A 26488-nucleotide genomic window follows, 5' to 3' on the forward strand; every position below is an offset into this window, starting at 1 on the left:
CAGCCTGAGACCTGCCTCGTCAGCTCTCTTCAGCCACTGGTACGACAATTTCAAGGCAGACCGTGTACAGACGCTTAGGGCAGATTGGTTTATATGTTCGTAGACCTGTCAGATGCGTTCCACTTACTGCAACTCACTGTCGCCTGCGGTTAGCCTGGAGTAGAGAGCATGCACTGTGGACACCGCAACAGTGGGCTTGTGTGATGTTTTCCGACGAGTCCAGGTTTAGCTTGCAGTCTGATTCTCGCCGGACTTTCATATGGAGAGCTCCAGGTATTCGTTACCACCAAGAAAGCATCATTGAACGACACCGTTACAGTGGTGTAAGAGTGCTCGTTTGGGGTGGAATTATTCTGGGTTCCAGAACTGACCTTCATGTTAAAATTGGAATCATGACAAGCCATTTCTATCGGGACGTCATTCTGGAACAACATGTACATTTGTTTCGGGGTGCCATGGGCACACAATTTGTTTATGGATGACAACGCCAGTCCTCACCGTGCAAATATCGTAAGCGAATGCCTTCAATCGGAGGATATCACCCGTACAGACTGGCCAGCATTCTCACCAGACTTCAACCAGTAGAACACGTGTGGGACATGCTTGGCCGACGAGTTGCAGCCCGTCAACTTCCTTCTACATGTCTGACGGAACTTCGGAGTGCATTGCTTTTTGAGTGATGTAATATCCCCCAAGATCAGATCGATAATTTGATACTCAGATGCCTAGGCGTTGTACGGACTGTATTGCATCGTCTGGGAGACATACAATGTATTAACAATCAAACCAACCATGTAATATTGGTTTTTTGTAAATAATTTTTTTTTTTTTTTTTTTTTTGGTAATTTGCTCCAGGGAGAAAAAAAATCGCTAATTTTTTTAATAATATCAAACATATAGCATCTGTTTTTGCTCTTTACCTTTTGTTTAATAAATAAGCTTTACAAATAAGTCAAATTTGTTTTGCTTCTAACTTTTCCTTTGCCTGATTTTGCATTATCCTTAATTTATGGACATGAGTGTATAACAGCGAGTACTTTTGTGTACAGAAGCTGTCTTGAAAGCTTAGAATCTAAAATTTTAAGTTTGTATTTGTTTTTACTGAATTGTAAGTATTATAAATTCATATGTTTGGAAGCGTCCGAGTTTCAAAAATAATAAAAGTATAAATGATAAATAATAAAGCTTCAAAATAGTAAATCAAACAATCATCAAAATGTTTAGTACCTATTTAAAAATTTGGAGCTTTCTTTCAATTTTAAAGTAATTTAAAATTTAATAAATAGCTTTAAAACTCTTGCCAGTCACTGCTCATCTCAATGCATATAATAGCATTATAATTTTTTATAATAATAATGCATATTTTGTTTAATTTCATGAGGCTGAAGGAGACATTGTAAACTTATATTATGAATACGAGTCATATTTTGTAAAATTCGATGAAAGGCCATTCGAAAAACATGTATACATTGACAGAATTGCCGATATAAATAAAATATGTTATTAACAATATTAACTTCTTATTAATTAAGAAAAGGCTGCATTAAATATATTAAAAGGATCTTTTAAAATTTTTGCAGGAAATGAATTTAAGTTTCTCTTAAGTGAATGGATATTTTTATATCTTTATTACCGTATTTGCAGGCGCATAAGGCACATCCCCCTTTTTTTATACACATTTCATTATAATGAATTTACAGTATTTTAAATATAAATACAAAGTAATACTTTATACCCACAATTCATCTGGGGAAGAGCTTTTAATTTTCTTCATCAAAACCTAAACACTCATCACCATAGCTAAATGAAAAGTCACTTGAAACCTCTCCTAAATCAGCATTCGAGTCCTCATACAACAGATTGTCCTCTGTACCATCCAGTGTATTAATAATGCCACACTTCATACATGATTTAACCTCTGCCTCTGTTTTCACAGCATCCCAAGATGCTTTGACCCATTCACAAACTTTCCAAATGTTAGGCCTTCCCCTTCTTCTTGATGGTGTAACCTCAAAATTTGAAGCCTGCATCCAGCTTGCATGCTTTGTTACAGCAATTTCAACATTGTTTTTGAACCATAATTTGCCAACAAACTTAAGAAACACCAAACAGTTGAAATTTCCCACACTTAAAAGTCGTTCGCAAAAATTGCAGTTTTCATGCCAGATGCACATTTACTAAGCTCTCCGTAACTGTAATATTCCCACACATCGCAAGGAAACAAGAAAAAAATCACATAACTCCAAAAAAAGAGGAAATTTCCAGAAATTAATGCAATCAAAAACTGAGTATCGACATACAAGATGCACCTCCTTTTTTTCCCGACTTATTTTCAAAGAAAAAAAGTGCGTCTTATACACTAGAAAATTTGCTATTTAAAACTTTCTTACATTTATTGGAAAACAAATTGTTTTATATGCTTAATTTCATTCACATAACTATGCTCACTGTAGTTATTGGCTATACTAAATATTTGAATGAAGAAATGTAAGTTTTATTTGCACAAAAACTATTAGCATATGTTTTATAGCAATACACGCAAGTACACAAAAGTGATACACAAAAACTATGAGCATATAGTTTTATAGCAATTTATGAGAGTAAAGTTTTACATAAAAATGTAAATGAATCATAAACGCATCTGATATATAATTTCAATACAATGAGATATAACAATAATCACTGAGGAAATCTGATATGATTGTGATGACTATATTCAATAATTAAAAAATTCCAAAGATTCCAGTAAGATTTTAATAACTGGAAGAGTAACTTCTTACTGGATCAATAAAACGCTTTTCTGCTGTTATCAGTTTTACTGGAGGAGATGTCTGAAATACTGCTATTGCGACATTATACTGATTAAACTAATGTAACACTGTGCGACACCCACACAGATCTTTAAAGCAGCAATTCTCAACAGGTGGTACACAAGATAAAAAATAGGTGGTAGGCAAAGAAACAAAGTTCAAAAATTCTATGAAGAAAAAAAGAACAATTGTTAGAAAATTCCTGTGATTGCACTTCCACTGAAGATTTCATAAATAACAACTTTTGGCTACACCGAAAAAAAGAATTTAAAGGCATTTCAAATAAAGCTAAATTTTTATTGCCTTTTCGCACAACCTATTTGTGTGAACAAGGATTTTCTTCCATGTTTTATTTGAAAAATAAATACAGAATAAAATTAAAAGTGGATCACACTTAAAGCTAAGTGAAATAAGGCCAGACAAAGAAATTGATCTCTCTTAAACAGGCCCAAATTTTACACTAAATTTAAGTATATAACTTAAATTTTGATAATTAAAATGGTAACCAATTCTTAATTAATATTTTTTATGTGTCCCTATTTAATACAGATAGCCAATAGCTTGTGCAAATGGCAAAACATTTATTTTTTCTATTTATATTGAGAAACTGAATAAGTATTATAAAATGTACAATAATTATACTGGTTGTACTAAGGTTTTTAAATTTTTGTTTAGATGGTATGTGTTAGTCAAAAGGTTGAGAACCGCTGCTTTAAAGCAATTAAATTTATGTCACTTTGTGAAGTTATACAAAAGTCGCAGTGTGACATTAACATCATTATCGCAGCATGACTTTACTACCATACTCAAAGACAAAGAAGCAACAATAACAAAAAAAAGAAGCCAAGAGAAAAAATTGGTATCTTACCTCTCAGCCTCCACATCCACAGGGCCTGTTTGCTCACATCCTCTTCTTGGGCGCTTCGCATTCCTATAATAAACAAAAATAGGTACAATTTTATTACCGAGACCATAATAAACCACAGTGACAGTACATGCATAAAAGCACCAAACTTGGCACACACATCCATTTAAATCATAAATTGACATCACATAAATTTAGATACTTCTAAATGCAAGTGAATTATGACTGCACATAAATTTAGATAGCTCTAAATTTTAATTTACCACTGAAATACTGGTATACTTTTTAAACTTTTTAAAAGTGCATCGAATCTATCTATTTAGAAATTGCCAGAGATGAAAAATTTGCAATAAAATTTTGACAAAGAAAAGGCATCATTCATGATTGTGTGTGATTATGACAAAGCCTCAAGGGCTATCTGCCTGTGCCTTTGTGGAGCACTTTCTAAGGGAAACTGGCTTGTATACACGTTACACATGGGGAAAACCACGAAAACGCCCAGCCCGTTCCTGGGATTCGAACCTCGGACCGACTACCAGCGTTCGGTGACTCCACCGCTCGGCCGCTGGTGGGCCTCATTCGTGATAGAAAATTAGGCTTAAACTATAGTCCAAGAACCATGAAATGAAACCATTTCATCGATAACTCAACAACTAAATGGCACCTTTAATCTTCTAGGTGTATCTACGGATTATTTCGTATTGAAAGATGGCTTTCCAAATCACGACACGCAGAATATTCTTGTCAGATTTTGATAAATACGAAATGGTTTCGAATGAATGCGGCAACTGGCAGTAGGGAAATAGCAATCAATAGAGAAAGATGTTACAGCGCGAGGTTCATAAATAAAAACCTCGTATCCAGCCACACTATCTGCCGACCTGTAGGCGATTTTCGTGCCGAAACCGAAAAATACTAAGAAGCCTTCGACCGAAAGCTTTGTGTATGCAAAAAGTTTGTGAAACAAAATTTCTTCTATAAAATAAAATGCAATTTGCACTGAACCCATGAATTACTTTTAAAGAAATTAATATCACCTAATTTACAAATAATTTCTTTTAGCATGGAATAAATACTTAAACAGGTATCTTACAATTACATGAAATAACGTAATCTTTAAAGGCATTGATGTATACAATATAAATATTTGCTTGTTATTTTATGAAATAACAGTGTCTGGGAAGCCCACTCAAATATCCTGTAGAATTTTAACAAATTATTTTATAGGATACAAATATGCATCTGTTTTTTTATGAAATATGTGAAATTCATGCAAATAAAATTAAGGATTATGAAATTTATTTTAATATAAATAACTCTGCAAAAAGAAATATTCAGGAGACTTTATTCCCCTTATTTTCCTATTATTGTCATCATAAAAAAATAATAGCATTTATCTTAAAGATAATTAGCTTATTTAAAAAATACAATCTGTAAGCACTTTCTTTAACTCGATATAAGATCCATTTATTTTAAATACTTTTCTAAAACTTTTTATAAAAAATAAGAAAATAATGTAAGCACAAACCTTGTGGTTGAAAAGTTATGCAAACCTTGGGTTCAGTACCCCTCAAATAAATAATGAAAACAATCTCAGATTTTATAGGATAAAAATTAGGTCCAAACGGGCAATTTTTTTCATTTACAGACAATCATTAGATGTTTGGGCTAATGCTACTTTGGACTAAAAGTATTTAAAAGCTACAATTTCAGACAGACTGTCTTGCACACTTAAAATACAAATGTTTTATTAATTACACTGCTTGCCTTAAAAATATGTTTCTTAATCAAAAATTTGCTAAATTTTTATAAAACATAAAGTAATACTTATAAAAGAGCCTGAGGCAATTTGTTACAATTAATTAAATTGTTCAACGTTGTTTAATTAATTGTTTAGGCGGTCAGAGCCGGAACAGCTAATGAAGTTTATGAGACTGTGATATTACTTTCGGTTTTGTGAAATGAAGAATTACATAGGATACTTTCAGATTGAAGTTCTGTAGAAACAAAAAAGTAAGTACCATCCCTCTTTCTGAAGCTCTTTATTTGTTTATTGACTTTTGGTAATTAAAAGGTCACTAAAGGAGATATCAGCGAAAAAACATACATTGAAAACAAAGTTAAAACAAAACGTTGCCGACAAAAATATCCAAAGAAGTGATTTGGAAGTGCTGAAGAATAAGTTTAAAGTGTTCGAGACAAAGATAAATTCCAATTTCGATTCTTTGTTCGGGTTATGTATTGAAGAAAGTGCAGTCAAAAGTCTTTAATCCGGACATCCATAATCCGGAATGATCTATAATCCGGACCTCAAAGCTACAAATTTTCCGCGCATGCGTTTACGCATATGCATAATACGTTTACGCATGCGCGTTTAATGTATAACGGACGGTATAAGCTAAGCTAAAATAATCTATTTCAGTTAATGTTGCAGATTGTGTTGTTCCTTAATCTTCTAATTGGATACGGCTTATTATTTTCTTTTAGACTATTAGAGCAATTTAATAAAAGTAAGTTGGAACTTTCGATTATGTCAAACACAATTTCCGATACTGGAGATGATGGTAATGTGAGTAGACGTTACAGCACAGGTCGCCCCAGAGTTACAGCGCCGAATAAGGACCGGTATTTGGCAGTTACTGCCAAAACAAACAGGTGGAGCACAGCCTGAGACCTGCCTCGTCAGCTCTCTTCAGCCACTGGTACGACAATTTCAAGGCAGACCGTGTACAGACGCTTAGGGCAGATTGGTTTATATGTTCGTAGACCTGTCAGATGCGTTCCACTTACTGCAACTCACTGTCGCCTGCGGTTAGCCTGGAGTAGAGAGCATGCACTGTGGACACCGCAACAGTGGGCTTGTGTGATGTTTTCCGACGAGTCCAGGTTTAGCTTGCAGTCTGATTCTCGCCGGACTTTCATATGGAGAGCTCCAGGTATTCGTTACCACCAAGAAAGCATCATTGAACGACACCGTCACGGTGGTGTAGGAGTGCTCGTTTGGGGTGGAATTATTCTGGGTTCCAGAACTGACCTTCATGTTCAAATTGGAATCATGACAAGCCATATCTATCGGGACGTCATTCTGGAACAACATGTACATTTGTTTCGGGGTGCCATGGGCACACAATTTGTTTATGGATGACAACGCCAGTCCTCACCGTGCAAATATCGTAAGCGAATGCCTTCAATCGGAGGATATCACCCGTACAGACTGGCCAGCATTCTCACCAGACTTGAACCAGTAGAACACGTGTGGGACATGCTTGGCCGACGAGTTGCAGCCCGTCAACCTCCTTCTACATGTCTACCGGAACTTCGGAGTGCATTGCTTTTTGAGTGATGTAATATTCCCCAAGATCAGATCGATAATTTGATACTCAGATGCCTAGGCGTTGTACGGACTGTATTGCATCGTCTGGGAGACATACAATGTATTAACAATCAAACCAACCATGTAATATTGGTTTTTTGTAAATAAGTTTTTTTTTTTTTTTTTTTTTTTTTGGTAATTTGCTCCAGGGAGAAAAAAAAATCGCTAATTTTTTTAATAATATCAAACATATAGCATCTGTTTTTGCTCTTTACCTTTTGTTTAATAAATAAGCTTTACAAATAAGTCAAATTTGTTTTGCTTCTAACTTTTCCTTTGCCTGATTTTGCATTATCCTTAATTTATGGACATGAGTGTATAACAGCGAGTACGTTTGTGTACAGAAGCTGTCTTGAAAGCTTAGAATCTAAAATTTTAAGTTTGTATTTGTTTTTACTGAATTGTAAGTATTATAAATTCATATGTTTGGAAGCGTCCGAGTTTCAAAAATAATAAAAGTATAAATGATAAATAATAAAGCTTCAAAATAGTAAATCAAACAATCATCAAAATGTTTAGTACCTATTTAAAAATTTGGAGCTTTCTTTCAATTTTAAAGTAATTTAAAATTTAATAAATAGCTTTAAAACTCTTGCCAGTCACTGCTCATCTCAATGCATATAATAGCATTATAATTTTTTATAATAATAATGCATATTTTGTTTAATTTCATGAGGCTGAAGGAGACATTGTAAACTTATATTATGAATACGAGTCATATTTTGTAAAATTCGATGAAAGGCCATTCGAAAAACATGTATACATTGACAGAATTGCCGATATAAATAAAATATGTTATTAACAATATTAACTTCTTATTAATTAAGAAAAGGCTGCATTAAATATATTAAAAGGATCTTTTAAAATTTTTGCAGGAAATGAATTTAAGTTTCTCTTAAGTGAATGGATATTTTTATATCTTTATTACCGTATTTGCAGGCGCATAAGGCACATCCCCCTTTTTTTATACACATTTCATTATAATGAATTTACAGTATTTTAAATATAAATACAAAGTAATACTTTATACCCACAATTCATCTGGGGAAGAGCTTTTAATTTTCTTCATCAAAACCTAAACACTCATCACCATAGCTAAATGAAAAGTCACTTGAAACCTCTCCTAAATCAGCATTCGAGTCCTCATACAACAGATTGTCCTCTGTACCATCCAGTGTATTAATAATGCCACACTTCATACATGATTTAACCTCTGCCTCTGTTTTCACAGCATCCCAAGATGCTTTGACCCATTCACAAACTTTCCAAATGTTAGGCCTTCCCCTTCTTCTTGATGGTGTAACCTCAAAATTTGAAGCCTGCATCCAGCTTGCATGCTTTGTTACAGCAATTTCAACATTGTTTTTGAACCATAATTTGCCAACAAACTTAAGAAACACCAAACAGTTGAAATTTCCCACACTTAAAAGTCGTTCGCAAAAATTGCAGTTTTCATGCCAGATGCACATTTACTAAGCTCTCCGTAACTGTAATATTCCCACACATCGCAAGGAAACAAGAAAAAAATCACATAACTCCAAAAAAAGAGGAAATTTCCAGAAATTAATGCAATCAAAAACTGAGTATCGACATACAAGATGCACCTCCTTTTTTTCCCGACTTATTTTCAAAGAAAAAAAGTGCGTCTTATACACTAGAAAATTTGCTATTTAAAACTTTCTTACATTTATTGGAAAACAAATTGTTTTATATGCTTAATTTCATTCACATAACTATGCTCACTGTAGTTATTGGCTATACTAAATATTTGAATGAAGAAATGTAAGTTTTATTTGCACAAAAACTATTAGCATATGTTTTATAGCAATACACGCAAGTACACAAAAGTGATACACAAAAACTATGAGCATATAGTTTTATAGCAATTTATGAGAGCAAAGTTTTACATAAAAATGTAAATGAATCATAAACGCATCTGTTATATAATTTCAATACAATGAGATATAACAATAATCACTGAGGAAATCTGATATGATTGTGATGACTATATTCAATAATTAAAAAATTCCAAAGATTCCAGTAAGATTTTAATAACTGAAAGAGTAACTTCTTACTGGATCAATAAAACGCTTTTCTGCTGTTATCAGTTTTACTGGAGGAGATGTCTGAAATACTGCTATTGCGACATTATACTGATTAAACTAATGTAACACTGTGCGACACCCACACAGATCTTTAAAGCAGCAATTCTCAACAGGTGGTACACAAGATAAAAAATAGGTGGTAGGCAAAGAAACAAAGTTCAAAAATTCTATGAAGAAAAAAAGAACAATTGTTAGAAAATTCCTGTGATTGCACTTCCACTGAAGATTTCATAAATAACAACTTTTGGCTACACCGAAAAAAAGAATTTAAAGGCATTTCAAATAAAGCTAAATTTTTATTGCCTTTTCGCACAACCTATTTGTGTGAACAAGGATTTTCTTCCATGTTTTATTTGAAAAATAAATACAGAATAAAATTAAAAGTGGATCACACTTAAAGCTAAGTGAAATAAGGCCAGACAAAGAAATTGATCTCTCTTAAACAGGCCCAAATTTTACACTAAATTTAAGTATATAACTTAAATTTTGATAATTAAAATGGTAACCAATTCTTAATTAATATTTTTTATGTGTGCCTATTTAATACAGATAGCCAATAGCTTGTGCAAATGGCAAAACATTTATTTTTTCTATTTATATTGAGAAACTGAATAAGTATTATAAAATGTACAATAATTATACTGGTTGTACTAAGGTTTTTAAATTTTTGTTTAGATGGTATGTGTTAGTCAAAAGGTTGAGAACCGCTGCTTTAAAGCAATTAAATTTATGTCACTTTGTGAAGTTATACAAAAGTCGCAGTGTGACATTAACATCATTATCGCTGCATGACTTTACTACCATACTCAAAGACAAAGAAGCAACAATAACAAAAAAAAGAAGCCAAGAGAAAAAATTGGAATCTATAACATGGGAGCAGTTCTGCCAGAAGAGAATGTCGGAGTTACAATCATCGAAAACTCAAAGATAAGTTAAAATCTTCTATAACATTTTTTTTCTTTTGTTCCGAAATGTTATGCGTAAATACAAAGTTCTATGTTTTGACGAAAGTCAATGTGTTTCGGTTGAGATTTACTTTTATTTTACTTTATTTAGCTAATGCAAAAGTATTATTTTCTTTAAGTATAAAATCTAGGAACAAGCAGTTTCTGTTGGTCGAAAGACTAATTCTTTTATGTTAAAGCCAGAATTTGGCCGAAGATAAAAATAACTTCGTATTCTTGTATTAATAACAACTTTAGTTTCAGTGCCTCCAGCTTGGCGAAGAATGAGTAAAGTAAAAATTTATTTTTCTCTTATTCATTTTATGGTAAATTGTAAAAATCATATGTATTAGAATTTTGTAAATATACGTAAATGCTTGAAAGTTATGTAAAAGTAGAATTTAGTCTAGAAGCATAAAATTTTAGATGCTAAAAGTAAATGCTCAAAAGCAATGAATTCAAATTTAATTATTAAACTGTAGATAAAATCATGCTTTAGAGCGAAAGCCTGCATGTCTATAGATAAATGAGGGGGAATTTAGAATGAATGTGTTTTGTAATGTTCTCCACCTACACTTGAATTTTAAGAATGTTAAAGTAGCTCATCGACTTGTATAATGTCGAGTAAGGTGTGTCTATTTGGTCGTTGAATTCTAACAAATCATTGTGGTTAGGAGAAGTGTTGCAATACTAAAACACGAATATTCCCGTTTGACTCCTCACATGGTGGAGAGCCAGGGTAAAGTTAAATTCATGTTTGAATACTTGAATGAATGTGAATTAAGCAGTAACTAAGGAAAATAAATCGTTCAAAAACAAAAACTTATTCAGTGTCAAGAAAGTGTAAATTATAATGTATTTAGAAAGATACTGATACTTATTCCTTCCAGATACTGGAAGGAAGAGAACAGATTGATTGCTGAAGTCCGGGAAAGGTTGCTGTAAGAAGAGAGAATTAAATAAGTATCTACAGAAATTTGTTCTACCTTTTGTGAGATAACAGATTTTTTTTATGTCAACGAGGCTCTTAAAATTTAGATCAGAATTGTGGAAACTTTCCAATAGGTCGTTTCTAGGACCTGCTTCCAAGTTTTCCAAATTCTGGCAGCCGGAAATGTAGGGTTTATATTTATTTTAACTAATATTTATTTTAAGTTTAAACTATCTTTCCTGTTAAGCCTTACTTTCCCCTGGAATTGCCAATGCCAGAGTATGTAAATTTTAGTAGAACGCGCAAAGGATTCAAATTGTCAGCGGAAGTATTCTGAGTTAAATAGAAGGGAAACGAGTTCGAAAGTGTGTTTCTTGCTGCACGAGCGTGGAGGTGGCTAGTTAGAAATTGAAGAACCACGCGTTTAAGTTCTTGTTGTTAATTTTTCAACGTAATATTCAGAAGTTTGCTGAATTATCAGCGGTATCTTAGAACGCGGTGAGGTTAGTTACGTATAGAGAGCCTCGTAGTTAGTCACATGTTATTATTCTTTTTTTAGTTTTTTATTTTTATTTTACCGCCGGGTCGGCGTAGTTTGCGAGCGTCAAGAGCACGCATTTGTAATTTCTAAAGTTGAATAAAAAGGGATTTAAACCCTTCTCAAGAATTTGTCTACTTTCCAGTTGTTAGCAGTCACCACTATTGTTGCGTGCAGGTTGGAAGCGCGCAACATTACAAGGGATATCATTAATTATACTTTGCATTATCATTAATTATACTTTGCTTTCCAGAATTTTTTTGATTTTTGTATTCTTTTGTGTTCTTTGTTGCTCATTTCACTGATTTTAAGATACTGAAAAGTTTTGAGTGATTTTTTTAGGAAACAAAGTTCTTAACCTCCTTTATACCATTTGAGTTCTTAAGATTTTGCAAAGGGAAGTTGGTTAATTTATTTATTAAGATCATTAATATTTGTATTAAGGGATATTGCTTATTTCATGGTAATTTTGTTATACGTAATAACTTTTTTTTTATGAAGTCGTTCTGCAGAGTAAAATTCTACGCTGTTTTCAAGTTTAAAAATTGGTGTTTCTTTCAGCCATTTTCCCGTACATTTAAAAGCCAGACGAAGGCTGGCAGCTAAGCTGCTGGTATTCTGTACAAGCTTGATATAAAACTTGTTTTATTAGATTTCCCTCCTTTCCCAGCAGCACAAAGTTTCGAGATCTGGACTCATCCGGTGGGCTAATAATTGATTTAGCCACTACAATATTATTACTACATTCTAATGAACCTTTTTCTAGATTTCTTCATTTCTTCTATAACCCGTTCTCCCTTTTTGTCCTCCTCACTTAAAAACTAACTTCTAAATCTCTCTTTAAAGAACTAACAGTAGGATTCTTCCTCTTCTGGCCTTCCCTCCGTGCTGTATTCGGTTAGTTATTGGGATGTATACCTGTGCAATCTTTAATGAAGCTCCAACACTTTTACCTGTACATGTCTGTACCTAAATGAAACTGGTTCGTTTTGATGTTATACTAGCGAAACACCAAAAAAATCTTGATTTAAATGATGATGATTTAAATAATTTAGCTGGTATTTTAAGGATGAGGATTTATACTAACTGCTGATGATTTTTTATTTAAGTTATCGTGATTATATGTTATAGTGATGAAGAATGTGATTAAATGAGTATGATGGTAATAAAACTTTAGGTGATAGTACTTTGTATTCAGGTGATTTTATTATTTGACGACTTCAATGATGATGGTGTATATGATATATAGTTTCGATTGATTAGTATGGAATGATGATGTGATTTGTGTGATGGTGGTTTATTTTATTCTGACGATGGTGATAGAGATACGATGGTTTAAAATCATGATGTGTTTTGTGTGGTGAGGAATATTTAGATGATTTTGATGATGATATAGATTTGGCTAATGACGATTTTATAGCTGATATGATAGTGATTTATAGAATAGTTTAGAGGGTTTCGGCAGTGAAGACGATGGTTATTTATATTTAGATGCAGCGTCTAACAGTTTCTCCCACCTCAGACAAGATCTCAGTCTGTGTGCTTGTTTCCCTCGTTTTGGAAGCATATTTGATAAGCTGGGTTGGCGCTTTTTGCTTTTTGTACATTTAGAAAACATTATCATATTTATTTTTATAACCATGGGTACAAAGAATAAGATGATGTCTATTCAATTACAGCGTGAAATCATAGAAAACCATGAGCAAGGTGTGCGAGTAATTGACTTGGCGATGATGTACGGTCGTAGCACATCAATGATATGTACTGTGCTTAAAAAAAAGGAGTTGATAAAGGGTATAACGCCATCTAAGGCCGATAAAATAATGTCTAAACTCTGGACCTCTCTCCGTGAATAGATGGAGAAACTACTGATGGGGTGGGTGAGAGAGGAGCAGCTTCAAGGAGGAACCTTAACATAAAGCTTCATATGTGAGAAGGCACGAGCAATTTACGGTTATTTGCTAAAGAAGATCCCACACACTTCTAAAAATGAGGAATCGGAAGACTTGTTTAAATCCAGTAGGGCTGGCTTGACATCTTTAGGAAAAGGACCGGCATTCACTCCGTCCTCAGACATGGTGAGGCAGCAAGTTCCGATGTGAAGGCAGCTGAGGTTCACATCAAAATGTTTTCCGAACTGATACTAGCCAAAGCATACATCCCGCCAGCAAGTCTTTAACTGTGACGATACAGTATTTTTCTAGAAAAGGATGGCGAATAGAACTTACATAACGGCAGAGCAGAAGACGATGCCAGGTCACAAACCCATGAAGGATAGATTAACTCTAGTAATTTGCGCCAATGAGATTGGCGACTGTAAAATCAAGCCTCTGCTAGTATACCATTCGGAAAATCCTAGAGTCTTTAAGTCATATAATATTTCAAAAGAAAATCTGCCAGGTATGTGGATGACAAATCCGAAGGCTTGGGTCACCAGGAAATTCTTTGTGAAGTGGATAAACCTGGTGTTTGGCCCTTCTGTTAAAAAATACCCACAGAAAAACAACCTACCCATGCAAGCCCTTCTCTTCCTCGACAATGCCCCTACTCACCCACCAAATCACGAAGTTGATTTACTCTAATAGTTCAAGTATATAAAAGTTCCCTACCTACCACCCAACACCACTCCTATCCTGCAGACGATGGATCAGCAGGTGATTTCTAATTTTAAGAAATTGTACACCAAGCACATTTTTTGGGGCTGCTTTGAGGTGACGGAGAACACAAACCTTACCCTTCGAGAGTTCTGGAAAGGCCACTTTAAGATCGTCATATGCCTAGGAATTATTGATCAGGCCTGGCTGGGTGTTACAACGAGGACCTTAACCTCTGCACGGAAGAAGCTGTGGCCTGAGGCTGTTGCTGAAAGGGCCTTCGAAGGATTGGAACCCAAAGTCGCATAGGTAGAGGAGCTTGTTTCTCTGGGAAAATCCATGAGTCTGGAGGTGGATGGGAGAGATGTGAACGAACTCGTCGAACAACAGTCTCAGGAGCTGACAACCGAGGAGTTACACGATCTGTATTTGCAGCAGCATACGTTGTGTTAACGAAAAATTAGTTTTGAAGAGGAGCCAGAGGTGGAGGAGGTTATCGCTACAAGAGATATAAAACAGGTCCTGGGAATGTGGGAGAAAGTTGTAGAGTGCGTGGATAAAAATCACCGCGAAAACGTTGCAACTAGCCGTGCATCCTTGACACGGAAGAAGAAACAAACCTCCTTGGAAAGTTTTTTTAAATGATCTGCGGGTGGAAATAAGCAGATCATGACGAAAAAAGCGAAGACCAGTGACAAAAATTAAGCTCTTCCGTAGGCACTTCACTTTTTCTTTTAATTATGTTTTTATAGAATATGTATTTGTTATTTATAAATAAATGTTTCTTCTTGTTTTTGATTCTTACTTAAAAACACTTAACAAACAACTGAGGTCGTGTTTTGGGATCTGGAACGGATTAATGGGATTTCGATTAATTTCAATGTGGAAAATTGCTTTGAGATACGAGCAATTTGACATACGAGCAAAGTTACGAAACGAATTAAACACGTATGTCGAGGTACCACTGTGCGTAATTATATAATCGTTAGCAAGCAGATAGTAATAAATAATTTTAAAAGTCTGATGCTATCAATATATAAAATATGTTGACTAGTATAATTAATTTAGAATTATACGCCTACATATAATAATATGATGTATGTTACTACAGATACGTATTATTATATACATATATAAGTCTGTGCATATATATGAAATCATAATTCTATTTAAACAAGTTAACAGTTAGAATTACTGAACAACCATGAAAGATTCCCCAAAAATTAAATATGGTGTAACAATGAACACTTAATTTAGAAATTAGATTCTATTGTATATTGTTGTAAAAGCCATTGTAAGAGTGAAAATTCTTCATTCTGGCTTAATGCGATTTTTTGCGTTTAATGCGTTGTTTGGAGATTTTATGATCCCGAATTATATTGATGTGATATATTAATACTGCATTTGTAGACATACGTTTTCTGAGAAACGAGTCAAGGCGATTGATTTTTTGTAAAAATTTGGATTTATCCTTATTTTATTGACGTGCACCAGCACTGAATTGAGAATGGCTTGTGCTATGTTTCGATGGATGAAAAAGCGTTCGTAAGTAATGAATATTATGAAAGTTTCAGCATATTTAAATAAATAGTATTAAAAGCATATATTTATTAACATATATCAATAGTTTATGGTAAATTTTTCATTATAAATCTCATGATAGTTTCATTTCTCATTCTTTTGCATTTCTATTGCGGTACATAAATTTTTTGGTATATATATTGTAGATTGCATCAGTTTTGCTGCGCAATTTATTCCTCGGTATGTTACTTGTAGTGTTATTAGAAATTCCATTATTTTTGTATTTTTTCTGCAATTGGTAGTATCTGATTAGGAAATTTATGTTTTATTTCAAGATATATATGAAGTTGGTAATATCAAGTGTTAAATAAACGTTGTTATTCAGGCAATAGCGTTAGCTTTATCCAGATAGATAAATGCATTTCTTAAATACTCAAGATATAAAGACACACTCGGATAGTAGATTCACTCACTTTACGTTTTTTAAGGGTTATATATATTCATTAAGGGCGTGTTCAAAACAACCGTTGACGGGTAGTCTTGGCGTAATTCGGATTCATACCAAGCATATCCATTTCTCAGGGCAATAATTTTCGTTATTTTTGCTAAACCATTTACGAAAATATAATTTTCCGAATGCTGAACTCTTATGCATGAAAAGACAGAAGTTAAGATATTTGTTTTGCAATTTGATGCAAAATTCTTATTATTAAAACACTGATGTATATGTTCTTAATTTAAAACTCTGCCAGTATATAACATTATATAACATTATTGTTTTATCACCATTTATAGATGTCGCTTGCTGCACAGCCTGCTGAATACATTTTACTTTCTAGCTATCTACAATTACATCATGTTTTTTCGGTATGAACAGGGGCGAAGTATTCATTACTTAGATACATTTAAAGATAATTAATTAAATTTTTCTGATTTTGATATCTATATTATATAGACAGGATTACTGATAAAAAATTTCAGAAAATTGTAAATGAAGAAGTAAATAGAAAAATTTCGTTCAGGTATTGTGAGATGCTAATATAAACTTCATACATTTTACTAGAGGGCTGTTGCCAAAGCAAAATCTTTACTATATATGTCTACGAGCTCTATGTATACAGTGTGTTGCTCAAAGTAAACTTCCTGCATTGTGAAGAGTACTACGTGTATGTCTTGATGCGTTCATGAGAAGCTTGTTCCCTCGTATACGCTCTGCCACTTCGAACAAAAATTGTCCGTAAACTGCAGCGTCTTGAGTTGTTTATATAGGTTCTTGAGCTGTTCTGTTATTTCCTGTCGAATCTGACGCTGACGCGGAGAGTCTTGTATCCTTCGTTTACTTGCTACTTCTTCTATTCATCGCGCATGGTCTGTTGACGTTCCACTTGCCTAATGGGCCTCCGTTTCCCTTCTGCTTCCCTTTCCGGAGCACGCAGTGTTTCTTGGTTTTCTGAATGTCTTTTGTGTTTTCTACTAGTTTCTGATACAGTTTGAGCACGCGAAGTTTCTTGAGTTGCTGCTTGTCTGCTGGAACTCCTATTCGTTTCTTCTTCAGTTTCTTGAATGAGTAAGCTGTCTTGTCACTATGCTTGCCTGCTGAGTTTCTAGTTGTGTCTTCATTCATTTTTGAAGCTCGCAAATTTTATTGTACTTGCCTGTTGAGTCTCCTAGTGTTTTTTACTTCATTTTTCTGTAGCTCGCTGTACCATTTGTGCTCTCTTCTTGCGTTCAGACATTTTAGTAAATTGGAAAAAAAATTTATTTAACTGTAGTAAAGTAACATTGCATCTAAAATACGTTAAATATCTACAGATGTTTAAACTTCTACTCAGAAAGTAAGTATACAATAAAAGAAATTAAATTTTTATAAATAAATTTAGAATAGCATAAACTGCATAGAAACATTTCATTATGAAGAAAATGTATTCATTCTTTCCAAGCAACCAGCGATTCGTAAATAAATTTTTCTTGCCAACTCAGGAAACAAAGACCTTTGACCCTTCAGGTAATACATTGGAGGTTATGATTTAAATTTATTTCAATATAACAAATTTTCAAAATCTCAATAAAGGAATTAACGTAGCGATAGCATATCGTGTCACGTATCCAAAGGTGAAACATAAAAGTTGCCAAAAACAGCTATTCATTTAAAATACTGATATTAACGAAAGATTTTCGACATACAATGACGTTATATGGAATCACGTGCTTTCTTCAACTTCAGAATATGACCGTAAATAATAATAACAATAAGTTTCACGTTTGGCAATACTATTTATTTCATATTTTTTTTAACTTAAAAATATCTCTTAAACAAACTCTACGATTTGAAAGTGAGAACGGCCAACATTTTTCCAAGTAAAGCATTTTGATGTCCAGTGCGCTAGACTTCGGCTACTTGGAAAAATAAATACGAAAAATTACCGTTTTCCGAAATTTTATATAATATCTCGAGTGATAGTCGTAGGAAGATAACAATAGTCGGAAAGTTTTACCAAGAAGTTTTGAAATCCGGGGGTACCTCCTTCCAAACTCAAACTCCCCGTTCCGGAGATATGATGTTACGAATTAAAAAACAAGGAGGCAAAAATCCACAGATATTTATATTGTTGATTCGTGTGTACAATATTCAAATTCCTTCAAAACATTAAGCTTCATTTAAATAAAAGGAAATTAAATTCAGGCATTTTTATTACCTTTCAAGCTTTTATTGTATTTTTAAATATTCTTTTTGTCACATTTGCGCAAGTATTCCTCGGCGTCATTAGGAGCCGTAGGTCGAAGACATTTAAGAATCATTGCTGTTAATAATGATCATATGATAAATTGCAATACATATTCGATTGTTTTGATGAGAATTTGAGTACAAATCTTTATACATCAGCTACTATGCCCCTTTATGTAACGACAAAGATTATTTTCGATGATTATCCGATGAGAATGATTCTTTACAATGATTATTCGATGACAATGATTATTTACAACGAATATTAAAAGCTGATGACTATGATTACTTAAATAGAATATGCATGTCATTCGATGACAGCGATTATTTCCAAAGAATCTTCGATCACGTCACTATTGTATATCGCTATACCCGTGGGGTTGGGGCCGGTTGTGAATTGTACTACGGCCCTGTAATTAAGCGTTTTAAATGACGTCAAATAGTCACTGATCCAGATATTTTTCTAGTAACTGCCGCGTATTGTGATCAAAACCGTTATTTAAATCTTCTAAATAAAATTTGGGATAATTCCTTTTACATCAGAGAATAAAGCAATTTGTAACACGAATTTCAACAAAACTACATGCATCGAATAACAAGAATTATATAAACGGAAGTATCAGTACAACAAATCGCTCTTTGCAGCTCCGCTTTAGTCCGACACTTGTTTTTCAGCTATCGTATCTACCCATTTGAAGATACCATGTGAAGAATACTTTTTTTAAGTGTGTAAATTAATTACATGTATGTTATGTATATATATGGAGATATTTTTTGAATTAAGAAAGCACCAACTTTTTTTAACGAAAACAACCGAGACATTACCTCCAGTCCAATTTAATTTTTCATCTAAATCATTTCTTAATTACAAAAGTTAATATTAATTTTCTTTGCAAAGGAGACTAGGTGTTGCTGGAAACAAATGAAATACCAAACATCATAAATTTATTGAAGTCAACAGCAGAAAACTGTTAAACAATTAATAGATCACTTCAATGAAATGTAATTGCATTTAAACGTATTAAATTGTTTTCAGCAGATGTAATAATCAGGAACATAGGAAGATCCGAAGAGATATTGTGCGTTTAAATACTTTTTTTGTTTTCGCTAATTTTTTTATACATTTCAGTTAACGTGTAAATCTGTGTTTTGAACGCATGGCCCGTTAAGTGAAGAAGTCTGTAGGAAGGCAATTTTTAATCCTGTGCGGAAATTGTCCAAATGAATGATCAGTCATCGACTCAGCATACGCAGCCATCAGGTTGAGATCCCAAACATTGATTAATTGCGCTCGACTGGAAATTTCATCAGCATGGTCAACGGAAGACACCGTTTAAAAAATTTTCTTGTTCTTAAATATATGCTTATTCACTTTTGTAATATTACTAGATACTTATAATCACGGTTCCTTCACTTTCAATAATATATTTCATAAATTGTTGAAGTGCAGACACATACTTCATATTGTAGAAAAACGTTTCTCTGGAATTTTTGATGCAAATCCTGGTTATCTTTTCTAAGAAGGGAAAGTAAGAAAGTGTGCCATTTATAAAGCTTAAATTTTGCTAGATTTGCAGGTTTTTCGCGCTCGCATTTTACGTGCTTCTTAAGAATCTCTGGTAATAAAATGGGAACTTTCCATGACTTGTTGCCAATCTAATTGGAGAAAAAAATTTATTCTTTATAGGGATACTTGCGGGAGGTAACCGTCGAGCAATCTTCTTGTATCTGTCTCGTCCCATCCTGTTTGTTATTTTATTAAAACGTGTTTGGAAAATTTTTTCCTGATTGCATGGTTTGATTTGAGATGATAGATGTCAATCAGACCTTTTAATATGGCATCCTGAGCTGTTGGTGCCAGCAGCTTCATTTCCTATTATACCTGTATATTCTCATAATGGAATTTAGGCTAATAAGAGGAATATTCATTTCCATATTTATTGTTTTTAAAAGATTTTGAATAAGTAAAGATATTTTCTTCGTGGAACATTGAGCGTTTAAAAATCTTTGACAATCTGTAAAAATGCTCGCAAACTGTAACTTACTACTTTTGACAAAAAACGTATAAGTAATCATTTATTAAATTAATGAATTCAAACATATGAACATATATATTTAATAAAATAAAAATATTTCAGCGCAAATAATTATCGACGTATATTTGAAGAAGAAGAAGGAGAAGCAGGATTATACTTCAGCGATCAACTACTAGAAGAATTGGATCCCCAATGTTTAAGATTGCAATACGTGTCGGAAACGTAAGTCTTTTCGGAAAAAATAATAAAACAAAACATAATGTTTCAGGTCCAGTTTAATTATACCTTTAATACTTTTTTGACAAAAACGCTGGTCTGGAAAATAATACGTTTTCAGATTTATAATGCTTAATGTTTTTTTCATTCCTTCATTACAAAAATATATTATAAATGTTTAAGATGGAAAATCCTATTGTGAAGAATTCAAATTTATTGTCATACCTTTTGATTATGAGGAAACGTTATTGCATTAACTAATGAAATATCTAAACAGAAAGCTAATATACAAAATACACGTGTTTAAACGGCCAGTTTGTAAAATTTGTGAATGAGAAGTTGTTATGAAGTTAGTTGTTGAATGTCAAATAGTTGATATAATTAGAGTAACAAAGACAAAAAGGACTTTATGTTTATAAATAATAATATATATGTATGTAAAACAAATTACGTAAACACTGAAATCCATCCTATACTCTATTCGGAACAAATCTAATATAAATTGTTCTCTTCATCTGTTTCTGTTAAACTATATATTTCTAGATTTACAGAGATTTAGAATATTATTTAGCTCGAGTTTTGAGAATGTACTCATCAAACATAATAAAAATTTCCAGATTCCAACTTTTCATTGTAATTATTTTTTTAATATATAATATTAAATAATTTTGAATTAATAGAAAATTAAAAAATAAAAATTAATTAATTAAAATATATTTATGTAGATATATATATCCCCATCACATGATTTACATAAAGATGATGACCTAGCTAAGCGGGAATTTAAATTTCCTGAATCAAATATTTCTCTTACTAAGCCACAATGTTGTCGAACTATGCACATTTTTTTCTATCTCTGTCACCGCTGACACGACGTCGTGCTACTTTCTTCCTATTCCAACAATATGAGAAATATAAATATTCTAGAAATAGGTAGGTTTAGAATTTCAAATGAATTGGAGCCGCAAATATGAATTGAAATAAATCTGAATATTTTATCTTATTCATCTGCCAAATTTGCTCTGTATTATAGATCAATATGTGCGATCAGAATTCCTAACATTAATTCACACACACACACATATACATATATATCTATATATATACGTTTATCGTATATATGTTATGGTGAAACGCCGAAATCTGGAGAATGTCGACTTTCACCGGTGAATGTCAACATTCACATAGTCGCTTGTTGTATGTCCGAAATATTTTCCAAATACTCTTATTTCTGACTTACACCGGTAAATGTCAACATTCACCATCTACTAATGGTGAATGTTGAACACATAAGAATATTATATTTTCTCCGTAATTCGGTCACGAAAAAACGCACTTAAATTAAGAACTTAAGAATATAAGAACTTAAAACACACTGTACATTCAAAATGCGAAAGGAAAATAATAGAAGTTTAAAACTTACAAAATTACGTGATTCAAATCTTATTTATTGCAAAAACTTAAACTCTTATGACACTTTCAATTGCACAAGAGGCCCTTGCTTTTACGACAGCATTTATTTGTGGAACACTTCCTTTTGCAATGACAGCGTGTACATATACTCCTCTCTTTTCAACCTACACCAGAACACATCCGTGAGTGTCCACATACACCGGTGAGGGTCCGAATGTACAAGAATGTAATGCAATATTCGATCTTTCACCGACGTATTTGGTGAATGTTGACATTCTCCGGTGAAAGTCGACATTCTCCAATTTCGGTCTTTCACGGTAACATATATATATATATATATATAAAGATTTTATATATATATATATATATATATGATTTTCCTTTTACAATTGAAATTTTATTCTTCATGATGATTTAACTCTAGTCCCCGTTAAAACATTATTAACATTTTGCTTTCAAATTACTTCAAAACATCTTTCGAAATATAACTTACCAGTATGGATTCACTCTTTTAAAATAATTCTACTTTAATTAAACTTAGGAGATAATATAATCAATTAATCAATATTGTTTAGGAAATAAATTATTATTAACTAACTTTGCAGCAATTGCGCAAGTAATTGTAACTTCTTTTCGCACTTAATGAATTTAAGATCATACAACATTGGATATGCTAAATAGCAGCTATTAGCGCTATTTATCGCTTGCCTAATGTACCCACTTTATATATTACCACCATTCTTCTTTCTTAATATTTTAATTTTTAAGTTTTATAAAGTTCTTATACAAAAACTTTACTGTATTGAAGGTTAGCAGCCTCCTTACTTTTATATCTTGCTAGTTTATCTGAAATTGAAATCATTTAATGTCATTCCACTAGATGAAAAACTTGAAAATTTAAGCCATGCCTGCTACAGATAAACCCAAAATACAATTTTTATGAAAAACATTTAACTGTATTTACATGATTACATGCGGCACTTGACATATAAAATATATAGGACAGACTAAAAACAATCTTAACTTTCGAATCAATAACCATAGAGCTTAAATCAAAACATTCAACGCACAAAAAATAGCATTAAAATAAGTACACCATCACAACTCAATACAGCAGAATTAGAGCACTTTAAACACCATGACTTCAACTCTATTCAACTTCAGATACTAGATATAATACCCAATCACAAAACACGAATTTTTCAGGAATCTCTCTATATACTAAAACAACGTTCACTTTATCCATATGGACTTAACACTTATATACATAGTCATAGAGATACTTCTAAGAAGTCTATTTTCAGCCAATTTAAGCACTACAGCAACAAAACGCAGAGAGGAATAAGAGGAAGCAAAATAAAAAATAATGCGAGATTTTTATCCACTTTGGATACATTTGCATTGAAAAAACAATTGAAATGTTTCTTTGACTCAGACAACTTTCCCAAGAAACCTCTCAACTGTTACACTCCTGTACTAATAAATTCCTTATCAAACTAAAAAAATTCATTCAATAAAGCTACGACGACACACAAATCATTAAAGACATGATTCTCGATTTTAGTTTTTTCGGACTCTCTAATAGTCTCACTCAACGCAAAATTTATTTTAAAGTCAATTTTCTACATCCGCAGTTTGACAATATTCATTTCTCAAGAATCATCAGAGATTGTAAAGATTACTTCCCCGCAGTTGATACATTAACTATGGTTGCATTTAAATATCAAAGGACCTTAAGCAACTTGCTGACTAACCACCATGAAATAGATGAAACAGCAGAATGACATTGTAAGACACCAATTTACAGCAATTACGTGGATTGTCATCACCAGCGCATAATTACTGGCAACCTGAATATCATACAGAACCATCAACTTAAAACACTAATGAGTTATGGTACAAAATTTAGACCAGTCAGAAACATGACTACAAATTTCTGTTACAAGACTTTCGAAAACAACATCAACAAAGTTATAGTTAAAGCAAGCTATCAACTGAATTTACCCATAGATACCTTATAAAAATGGAAAGCCAAAATTCTTCAACGCATATCCACCGAAATCAGTCACCTCAAGTTTAAAAGTACACTGAATTGGTCGCAACTTACATCAGATATTAAAAAATTAAAACAGCTCTTTACTATTACAAAAATAGTTAAACAACTAATAACTTTAGCATTATATGAAAACAATTCTACGCAGAAATTATTCATAAAGAACTTCTCAACGCGACTACTTATCAATTAGCCAACCTTACAGAAACATCTATAATAAACAGGTTTAAAACTTTTCATAAGAAACTCAATATTACTTTCAATGCAAACTACAACAGATTTACTAATCTTTATGCGATTCCCAAATTCCATAAAACACAATTAAAATACAGATTTATTGCTAATGGAACTAATAAATTACAAGAAAAATGTAGACTATTATTTTTCAATTCAACTTAATAAAATCTGTAAATTTATTTTCAATGATTGTAACACTAATCATAACAATCCTGGATCATTCATAATAACACTCCTGTCATTAATACTATTCAAACCATTAACATCCAAAACATTAATTGCTATGACTTTGAAAACTTATATACCTCACTTCCTCTAGAAGAAATCTATACCAGTCTACTTGATCTAACTAAACTCTTCCCTGATATGCTCAATATCATGACTCTTGACAAATGGGAAACCTACCTAAAATGCACACTTTTTCATAACTACATCAAGTTTCAAAATCAAATTTTTAAACAAGTCAGAGGATTGCCAATGGGCTTACATTCCAGCACCTCGATCTGTAATATCTTTTTATTTGTCAAAGACTTTAACTTCGAAAAAAATCTACAACCACAAGAGTTAAATTACTACAAACACACCTACAGATATATTGATGACCTTATTACAATTAATAATTTTGATAAAATTGAACACTCCGAGATTTATCCGAATTGTCTTACACTTAATAAAACTAATAATTCACAAAATAGCATAGACTTTCTAGATCTTCAAATCATTAACTACAAAAAAATTTTACTTTTTGACAAAACAAGAAACTTCAATTTCAGTACTAACAAATTAATAAATTGGAACTCCAACATATCCAAAAAAGTAATTAACAATACTATAATTAATCAAATACAACGAATTAAAATTATATGGACAGATACAATAGATTTACAACGCGAAATTTTGCTCCTTATTAAAATTCTCAAAAATAATCTAATACCCATTCAATTTATCAACCATTGCCTTAAAAGAGCAGGCGTTAAATACTCACCCTAAATCATGTAACTGATAGGGATATGATAATTTGTTCCTAAACCTGAGAAGGCGGTATAAGTTGGATGACTATCAGTTGAAGGATTTGTATATAGTGTAATTACTCAATTGTATATATTGTAAAAACCTAATTGTCTTCAGACTCATGCTGTTACTATACTGTTACTAAAAAAATGGGCCTATTTCATGACTTTAGTCTGTCTAATAGCTCTTGGACAGTGAAAAATTCCTTTTTTCCTTTCTTAAATTCTTAATCATTGCGACACGACAATTAGCCAGAAATTAATTAATTTCCATTCACTAGTATTTTCAAAAAAATCTTAACAGACATTCTCCCTCAAATAAGAACTCCACATAATACATCCCTCAAGAATTCCGAGTCCAACCCACTACCATAAATTACTTCACCCAAGTCTTACCGACTGATATTATTCAAAGCCCCCACTGCCGCTAAGAATTTTCGGACACCCAACACTTATGAGTCAGACATGAAGAGAATACTTTGCCAACTCCCCCACTAGAAAGAATGTAAGTTACTTAATACCTTTTCTGGCCTTTATATCTTCATGTACATTCACTGTTCTTATTATATATTATTTTTTACATTTTTTTATATTACTTTATATTGTCTTTGATTTGTTTTTACAAACTTTGCATTATTTATCTTATTTTGTAATCTTCTATGTTTATTTCAACTTTACTTTGAATTCGATTTCATAATAAAAATTTCCAATGTTTAATTTTTACAAATAATATAGAACTCAAAAGCATAAACATGAAGGAGTCGGGGACGGTTACTCGGGTTATATCGGCTTTCTCTACAGATTTTGCTTTTTACTCCAAATTGAATTTCCAATGTTTAATTTTTAAAAATAATATAGAACTCAAATGCATAAACATGAAGGTGTCGGGGACGGTTACTCGGGTTATATCGAATTTCTCTACAGATTTTGCTTTTTACTCCAAATTGAATTGACTAAATTGCTTCATAAGAATAAGTTCTTTGAGTATAAGCATTGGATCATAATCCCTTCTATTCGCGGAGATATTTGGCCTGACTAGAATTGCCGGTTCGGCTTTAACTTATAACTCGAGTAAAGACGAAACACCTTCGTATTTACGTATTTTTATCAATTATTG

At 32.5% G+C, this 26488-nt stretch overlaps 1 protein-coding gene across 3 annotated transcripts in view; it reads left to right on the top strand.

Annotated features, from left to right (window-relative positions):
* The window catches only part of LOC146995470 (uncharacterized), a 48431-nt gene that overhangs the window by 14082 nt on the left and 7861 nt on the right, over nucleotides 1–26488 (top strand). For all 3 annotated transcript variants that reach the window (XM_085824000.1, XM_085823999.1, XM_085824001.1), the window contains one exon: nucleotides 20545–20664. In XM_085824000.1, the coding sequence (XP_085680126.1) occupies nucleotides 20545–20664 (120 nt within the window). The remainder of the gene's footprint in view (nucleotides 1–20544; nucleotides 20665–26488) is intronic.

Source organism: Stegodyphus dumicola, chromosome 9, assembly GCF_044657685.1.
Source record: "Stegodyphus dumicola isolate Sdum_Otavi_A_Nest chromosome 9, ASM4465768v1".
Classification (NCBI taxonomy): domain Eukaryota; kingdom Metazoa; phylum Arthropoda; class Arachnida; order Araneae; family Eresidae; genus Stegodyphus; species Stegodyphus dumicola.